The following is a 9,694-nucleotide window of genomic DNA, read 5'->3' as shown; positions in this document are numbered from 1 at the left end:
AAATTAATGAAAACAGATAAAAGGAAAATAGAAGGAAAATAATAGAAATTTCAAAAATTTGTCCTATATTTTTAATACAAATGAAATTTCTATTTTTTTTTACTAATGTATGAAGTATGAAGTCTATTTTCTTTTCATTGGATGTAGTGAAGTACTTAAAGGTGGAGATTTAAATCAAAAATATTTTAAACATTTTTATCTTGTTAACCCAGAAAGTTATATTTATGAAAATATCCTCATCAGATTTAACTGTTAAAACTAAACAAGAAAACTATAAAATCCTTGTGATGTCATCCGAATACCATTGCCATGAGTAGACGAACATCCAAAGAGATTATTAAGTTTACGAAGCTGCCCAAATTCCAACAAATACTGTTATATCCTTACATGCTTCAATTCTCGAGGCAGATGCAAACCTGGAAATAAATTCTTTATTAAGGTATGTACCAGGTTCAGGTCCAGGTTGGAAGCTGAGATTAAAGCTGGAGATGGTTGGTTAGAGTGATTAGCTACACTATGCAAGCCTCAATATAAATACAAAGTATTTGTGGAAGGTAGATTTAATATTTGGATATAAATTGTAAAATACATTTTCAATACTAGAACGAATATTTAATTATTTTGTCTCTTAACAAAACAAAAAACAGTTGGGTTATTTGATAAACCGAAACTAAGAGTTTTTTGTGTACAGAAACATCGAAAACATAAACTATGAAGTTAATATTGGTCCTGATACTGGGAGTACCATTACATAATGACAAATATTATCAGATAGAACGAAATTAATATTTATGCACATGTAGATTTTCTTGTATCAGTTCTAATTCAGGACTGATGAAATAAGTTCAATTAAGTTCTGGAGGAAGGAAAACTCAATCAATAAATCATTAAGGTGCTTTAGCCTTAAATATTGATATTATTCCGTTATATTTTAGGATCAGTCATAGAATATATTGAATAGAGTAACCTAAGACGGACACGACATCAGATGTAATTGCATTTGAACTGTATCAAAACGGAATGAAAACAATACATAAAATATTCTTTTCCATTTTGATTTTTACTTTTTTAAAGTAGGAATAAAAAATTACTTAGTTAATGAACCATGATAATTTCCATACTCCAACTTACACATTTAATGTGCTTTTTTGTTTTTATTTTAATGTTCCTTTAATTGGTCAAATAGAATTGTACTCATAAGTGAATATCATTGTACAACAATGACTCCATCTGATCTTGAAATTGTCATTGAAGTCTATACACATAATTATATTACTTTTAGGAACCACAAAATGTTATTTTAACTTGAAGTTGTGAATTCCTTTGAACAAGTTATTATAGAACTATAAATAAATAATTTATATAATACAACACAAAATTAAAATACTTATGAGAGTATCATTTATTAGAAATTATAAATAAAATATAATTAGTCCAATTTCTTAAGCAGGATATGGGGTATATTTGGGGTATGGAGGAGGGGGAGCAGCAGCTGGGACTGGAGCAGCCTCAAATTGAACATCAGCAACAAATCCACTGTCTCCTTCAACGGTGTAAGTGACAATCTTCATGCGACCATCGGGAAGAACAACCTTGTAAGATCCAGAAACAACACCACTTTCAGCAAGTTCGTCAGCAGACATGTTTACGCCGGATTCATCATCAACAACACCGTAGTTGTAACCGTAGCTTATTGGTGCTGGTGGAGGAGGTGGGGGAGGAGGATAAGGAGAGTAAGAAGGAGGTGAACTTGGAGCACTGGCGACCAATGCAATGTTGACGGCAAGGCAAGCAATGAGGATTTTGGTAAACATGTTTATTGTTGATGTTTAGAAATGAATCTGTGGTCAAAATATGGTTTTGTTTTCTTTTTATATTATTCTTGATTTACTCTTATTCATACATTGGCCTGACCACACGTTGGGCGTGTGTTGTAATATGTTCTTCCGTATATATTATGATGGGAGTTTATCCTTGTTAAAATTAATAATAATAATGAATTTATTGTATTTAATTATTTGCTGAATATTTTGTCACATGTGTAACAAATAAATTTTGAGTCAACTTAAGCATTTTTATATATATACCATTCTGAACTTAATGGGTTTTACAAGTACATTTGATTAAATCCTGCATGAAATATGTAAGTATAACAGAAAAGAGCGAAAAGAAACTTTTTTTTCAATAATGTACATATTTATAATACAAAAATTTTATTTACATGATTTTGTGTAAATGGATATTAATTAGGATTTGCAATTACTAAAAAATCGTAAATATTATTATTAAGTTTTATTATATTCTTGTATCGACCCTATATAATTACTAAAATGATTTTTCGACACGACATAAATTGCTGAGCGATTTTCAAATTGGAAAGTACCCCAGTCAACATGACTTGCGTCAAATAAAAATTGTTATTCCCCAAAATTGATTTTCTAATCAATAACAATCAATTTAATAAGGTCATTATATTATTTTAGACGAAAGACTTATTTTGTCTCAATTGAAACAACTCTTTATTGTATATTGTATATTTATTTAATAAGTTTTATTTAAAATTTATAAATTAAAAGTATTTATTTTTAAGTGGGAGTTAACTTATCATAACTTTAATATTAATAAAAATCGTAAATAATTACATTAGCGAGAATATAACGAATGTTTAACAATTTTTGTATATCATTTGATTATGTTGTGGAATTTTTTTTTTGGCCTAGGCATCATTTGTCATGCATGTGCTCCCTGTATTTGATTTTCAAACTTCATGAGGTAAAAGTTACACTATTATTTACTTTAATAAACAAGGAGTAAATTTTAATTTTTATATATTATTTTTACTTAATATCGTGCAAATAAAAACTTCATTAAATATAATTTTTTGAGATGTCATAGATAAAAATAGAAGCTATTATTGTAATTGTCTATTGATTAAGTTAGATTACTGTTGCAAGAAAATACATTAAATACTAAAACTACCGGGTGTGCTATTGAAATCCGACCACTTACTAATTTAACAATAAATGAAGGTTGAGTGATTAAAATGATATTATATTTTGATATATTAAAGCATAAACAATTAGTTACAAAACAAAACAAATGTGAGCCTTTTAGGCTACATACAAGTCGAGTAAAGGACAATTGAACGTGATCGACGAATTTCAATTCGTACATTTTAAGTATTTGGGTGTCTCAAGAACACCATCTACGCTGTTTGAAATATTGGAAAGGAAGAAGGTTTCTTTCGACGAGGCCAACTTAGACGCGGAGGACTTAAAAAAACTCACCCAAGTCAATCACTTCTAGTCCATGAGGGTCCATGCAAGAGAAATCGGGGCTTCACAACAGATTGTCAAGAAAACTATGAAAAAGTCTTGTGAGGGTGGTGAGGCAACTTTTCTCCGTTGCAATACTTTTTTGAACTAATTTTTGACACTTATTGACGATCTACAGCCCTGATGGCAACCACCTTGACTACATTTTTTGGGTACATGTCTAGGGAAAGGCCTGCATTGTCGGTCATTCAAACGTCAAGACCCTGAAAGTCTACTTTTAGATAGCATTGTGACACCATCACAGAATACTACAACTGCATTGGGTGCCGGAAATCCTGCCGCCGTTAGGAAGCCATCATTGCTGATAACAGTGGCTACATTAATGGTTAAGAGTGCTCAGACACACATCTATTTATAGTATTAACTTTTTTGAAATTTTATTGTTAATTAATAAATTATATTTTGTTAATTTTCAAATTCAAATTGAACAGATTTTAATAGACCACTCGGTATATCTCAAATAAAATAAGTTTATGTTATAGGAACTATTGCTCACCATTATTTTAAGTTCCTTATGTATGAACTAAAAATTGTTGTTATATTAAAAAAATATATATATGGATAAAACTATAAAATTTGGATGTTGAAAATCGCATTACTTCAGTCAGATTATACACACTTTGCATGCGTGAAATACATAGTAAAGATCAATATCACATTCAATAATCATTTGAAAAATCCACAAAAAAATGTTTCGAAAATTCTGCATTGTCTGTCTTGCGTTCGCTCTCCTTGGCAAATCCTAGTCCATCTTCATAAATTGGTGCTTTTAATTGACTAACGCAGTAACGAACGCAACAACAAAGCAATGGTTCCATGCATTCTCTTGAGGTAATATGGACATCCAAATTGTCAATTAAATAAAAACAATCTTTGTAGTAGACTGGCATATGGGCAATTATTCTATTGAAAATTAGCAAAAGAAAACGTTCGGAACCATATTAATCGGATAATCCAAACAGTGTTAATTTTATTGTCAAAATAAATCGAAAAACGCTTAGAACTTTTTACTTTACCTAATGTAAGTAACAAAATTAATAACTACAATTATGATGAACATAATGATTAATTCACAACTTTTTCTTATTCCATTTTCTAGTATCGTGTTTATACAATTTTGTCTTAAGCATAATCAGTTCATTTTTAAAACAATTTTGATAGATGATAGATATATGATAGATTTTAATGACGCAAAGATGATATAAATGCAAAGAAATAAATACATGTCTGCGAGTTTAAAATACTAAGAACCTGTATACAAGCACTAGTCAATGTGTATATAGGGAGGATACAACAGAAGAATATTACGCCCATTCCTGTTTTTGTTGGGCACGCTAGTGTTCTTTCAATAGATACTAATGATGTGTTTTATATAAAGCAATATATCTCTCAACCTTTCCTCCGAAAAAAAAGGAAAAATTACATGAAGTTATATAAGGGTCAGCAATTAAGTAATTCTTTCCAAATATTAGGTTTAACGTTGTATAAAATGCGAACTAAAGTGAGTGAAAAACATTTATACCATTAGAATTTGTCATTTTCAATATGACTTGTTCATTATTTAGAGTGATGAATAGACAAGAAATTAAAAAGATGTCCTAAAAATAAGCTATGTCATATCTTTGCAGCCAAAGAGTCAATATTATGTTAATACTACTTTAGTTCTAATCAATCTTACAATTTTTCAACAAGAATGTATTACATTAAGGAAACTAAATTGTATTCTTCATTTGAAGATGAGTCAAGTCATAGACTATGTTCGTCAACATTGTCTTGTTTTAATAGATCCTCTTCAAATTCTGGATCTAGCAATTGTTCTTCATCAAGCATCTTTTGACAAGTTACTTTTGTTCTCAAATTTTTGGATAAACAATTGTTGATACTATTGGAAATCTCAATACCTACTTATTAGTGTAGTTTCTCATCATCCAAAACATTTCCTCATTTTTATGTTCATAATTTTAATCATTTTGTAGTAATGCAGATCTACACTAGTGCATTTACATTTCTTTGTCATTATATCAAGATATCTTTTTAGGTTATGTACATGTATAAACATATTTCGTAGTAAAAATCTTTGTTGCTCTAAATCTACTGAATTTAAAATGAGAGAAATTTTGCTTTCTGTCCAAAATGGTCATATTTTTTTTCTACAAAAATATATTTCAATATTACATTGGATTTTCCTATAAATATATATCTTTTTCTAATATTATTTATAATATTTGCGTCGAAATGACCCCTAAGATATATTTTTCGACTGTTTCTAATGTTAACGACTTTAGGAAAAGTCATAAACATTTTAATTTGAGAAATGCCAATAAGAGGTATTTTTCGTAGGTTAAAGTTGAAAACAAGTCACTTTGACCCCGACGATGAACAAAGGGCTAAACTAATTTATTATTACAGTACAAAACTGCAGATATGTATTTTTGTATATGTATTGATATCAAATCTAATTTTTGCATCATTAAACCGTCAAAATTAATCAAACTTTTAGTGTTGAAACATAAATGTTTAAACACGATAATTACTATGTTTCATTATGTTTCTAAAAATGGAATTTATTTTTGTGTCAGTTCTTATTTAGGAATAAAGACTGCAGTCCAGTTCAGTCGAAGTACAACGCAACTCAGACTTGCATATCAGTCTTAAAACGTATACAGTTTGGCCCTTGATGACGTCCCTCAAAATGATTTTCCCTTTTTTTTATCAGTTCCAGTAGCAACAGTCCGAAGGACCGATCTAACATACTGAACTGGATCTAATTAATAATAAATGACACAATACCAATGTTATAATTTACTTTTGTAACAAATACTAATGTTATGATATATTCAACCTCACGTATTAATAAATTTTACCTTATAATATGCCTATTCATTTTATGGTGGAGAGATATGTGTTACATTTTCCTGATCCATACCTACTTTTTTCAAATTTTTAAGGAAATAACTATATTTCTTTAATTATTTAAGATACATACATATAAAATAAATAAAGTACAATTATTTAATTGTTCTTGTAATCTTTAATAATAAATAAAACTTAAAATATAATACTCTTTTGGTGTTTTAAATTGTATTTGTTCATTCTATGCAGGAGTTAGTCAAAAGTATTCGTCAAAACGAATTAAATACATAATTGTAATAAATATTTACCTATATATTAATCCTTAAACTGACACAAAAAATATAGATGGAGGATTGGGTCTACGATAAATACACAAAAATTACTTAAATTGTACGTTTTGAAGATTATTAATACTTTTAACAAGGATAAATTCCTATAATAAAATACCGTAGACCGATTTACATCGCACGCCCAAAGTTTTTTTCGTGTAAGAAAAAAAGTAATTTAATAATGATATAAAAAGCAAAGAAAACCTATATTTTGACCACAGGTTCATTCATACACATCCACAAGAAACATGTTTACCAAAATCCTCATTGCTTGCCTTGCCGTCAACATTGCATTGGTGGCCAGTGCCCCAAATCCTCCTCCTTCCTACTCTCCTTATCCTCCTCCCCCACCTCCTCCACCAGCACCAGTAAGCTATGGTTACAACTATGGTGTTGTTGATGATGAATCCGGTGTAAACATGTCTGCTGACGAACTTGCTGAAAATGGTGTCGTTTCTGGATCTTACAAGGTTGTTCTTCCTGATGGGCGCATGAAAATCGTTACTTACACCGTTGAAGGAGACAGTGGATTTGTTGCTGATGTTCAATTTGAGGCTGCTCCAGTCGCAGCTGCTGCTCCCCCTCCTCCATACCCTAAATATACCCCATACCCCGCTTAAGAAATTAAACTTATTATTATATTTTATTTATAGCTTCTAATAAATGATACTCTCATAAGTATTTTAATTACGTGTTGACTTATATACATTATCAATTTATGGTACTAAAATAACTTATGCAATGATATTTACACCTTTAAGTTAAATACACATTCTGTTTTTCCTGGACATGGAAATATAATTAATGTACAGGGAGGGGGGATCAAATTGTTGCAAAAATATTTTTCTACAAAAAACAACATAAAATATACATTTTTTAACTTTTTTATTGAAAATCAAAACTGTGACGAGCATATAGGTATAGAGTAGCCATTCATTCGATATAATCACTGTTGGCATCAATAACGGCCTCAATACGGCCTCTGAGCCGGCCGCAGGCTCTTCTGACCATCTCATTGTCCATGTTGCCGAATACCTCCTTGATGGAGTCCATCAGGTTGACCTTGGTGCTATGGGGATGTCTGTTGGTATGTCTCTTGACATAGCACCAGACAAATAGTCCAAATGATTAAGGTCGGGAGAGTTAGGAGGCCACAAATCCTTGGTTACGACGTCATAACAGTTCTCGGTTAACCACTGCATGGTGATTTTGGACACATGGCAGGGTGCTGATTCCTGTTGCCACACACAGGGTCTGTCCCCAGCCACCCCTTGGATCCAGAGCAGAACCACCTTCTCCATAGCATCCAGCTAGACCTCTGTATTGACCTTTAGACCCGTTTCAAACATGTGGGGAGGCATAACATGACCTTCACTGCTGACCACCCCGACCACCATGACCATTGCAGGGAACTTGGTCTTCATTACCTTCCTCACATGGCTGGTGCAGGTGGCTATCCACCTGTTGTTCTGTTTGTTGACCTTCTGATCTTGACAGAAATTATTTTCATCAGAGAAAAACCACAGCATCCCGGGCTGCTTTGGGTGCTTGAGTTTGTTTAGCAATTTTGTTGACTTCATCAGCCTGTTGTCCTTTGCCTTCTGGGTCAAGATCTTCTCATGGCAGCCCAGATCTCTCGCCATGGCCTTCATAGACCTGGTAGGGTCATCCTAAACCATCTTCTTAACCTTGTCGACAAAGTCGGTGTCCTTTACCTTCCTATCAGAGCGCTCCTCCTTGGGTTCCCTCTTTATGGTAGCATCAACATCCCAGGTGTCCTCTAGCTTCTTACGGATACGCTGAACAGCCCGTAAATTCACTCCTAAGGTTGAAGCAATCGTTGAGTTGGAGATTTCACCGCCATTATTAACAAATGCCATGACTACGGCGGACCTCGAAAGCTCTTCGTTCCACTGATAGCTCTTTATCTCCTCATATGATGACGGCATGATGTTAACTGAACTACCTATCGTCAGCTGACGAGAATAGCTTTCCTATTTGGTAACCGGTTGTTTATTTGAAAATGTCGTCTTCAAGTTATCAAGTTATTAGGCGACAACTTGATCCCCGCTCCCTGTATATGGACTTTAAAGACAATTTTTAGGTCGAATTAGTCATTGTAATACTATGATATTTACTTATACTTAATCAGTACAACTCCTTTCTGACATATAAAGGAACAAAAAAAAACACATATATATATAGGTCGAGAAAAAAAGAATGGAGTTCAAAGAAAAATGAAAAAAAAAAATGAACTACTCCTCTCAGATGTTTTGTTTTAAATATGTTATGTGTGAATATACAGTCAAATTTGTTACTTATCCATTTATAGACAAATATGTACTTGGCATTTTTTCATAGAGAACATAAGGAATTTTTTTTTGTTGTTGTTTGATAGTGTAGTTCTGGTTCATTTTTTACCATAACAATAATAGCTTGGGAAAAAGATAAATATGTAGAGTTATTTTGGGTCTTTTAGTATTTCATTTTAACTTCTCTCATTGTATGAGTATTTCAACTCCAAACGTGATCCCAATAAATAATATTCACTTTTTGATATAACGTGCATATATTTTGACGTTTCTCTTCATTTTTACTACTTAAATCTCATTTTTGCATAACAAGGCCATAATATATTATTTTTTTAAATACTTTTGTGTTAAGTATATATAATATTAATGAAAAAATCAATTAAATTTATATCATCTAGTTAGTTGTGAATAAATTTAAAATAAAAATTAAATTATATACATATAGTTTCCAATATACCATATATAAGGCAATATTTGTAACTTTCAATAGTAACTTTTTAACCTCGTACTGTCTATTGAAATAATTTCAAAATCTGATGTTTGAACATTTGTTCAAATTTGGTCAGACTATCTATAATGTATATACTGCCATTGTCTGACCAAACAATGTTCAGACTTTGATCAATAATTTTACAGAAAAGGCTAAAATGTAGGTTATAATCAGAATTTATCCAATATTTTTTATGACCCAAAGCGGGAAGGGGGCTCATACAATCTCTTATGAAGTAGTGGGTAAAATTTTAGTCTTTAGAATCAAAATTTTATAGATACCATTATGTTGAATTGTTTCACTATTAAAATAAAAAAAATATTTTCAAAATTTTACATTTTTTGAATAATTTATAGTACAAGGAACAACACCATA

General features: G+C 31.2%; 2 protein-coding genes across 2 annotated transcripts; one reads left to right on the top strand and one right to left on the bottom strand.

The window, feature by feature from the left end:
• Nucleotides 1-1,442: 1,442 nt before the first annotated feature.
• On the bottom strand, nt 1,443-1,814 carry LOC121129466 (cuticle protein 7). The gene has a single exon (XM_040725192.1). The coding sequence runs from the start codon at nt 1,812-1,814 to the stop codon at nt 1,443-1,445; it is 372 nt and encodes a 123-aa protein (XP_040581126.1).
• A 4,918-nt stretch (nt 1,815-6,732) lies between these two features.
• LOC121129468 (uncharacterized) lies at nt 6,733-7,204 on the top strand. Its single transcript, XM_040725194.2, has one exon. It carries the CDS (start codon nt 6,766-6,768, stop codon nt 7,135-7,137), a length of 372 nt encoding a protein of 123 aa, XP_040581128.1. The 5' UTR covers nt 6,733-6,765; the 3' UTR covers nt 7,138-7,204.
• The last annotated feature ends 2,490 nt before the right edge of the window (nt 7,205-9,694 follow it).

Source organism: Lepeophtheirus salmonis, chromosome 14, assembly GCF_016086655.4.
Source record: "Lepeophtheirus salmonis chromosome 14, UVic_Lsal_1.4, whole genome shotgun sequence".
In the NCBI taxonomy this organism is placed as follows: Eukaryota; Metazoa; Arthropoda; class Copepoda; order Siphonostomatoida; family Caligidae; genus Lepeophtheirus; species Lepeophtheirus salmonis.
The sequence above is the reverse complement of the archived record's forward strand: the minus strand, read 5'-3'. Positions and strand labels throughout refer to the sequence as shown.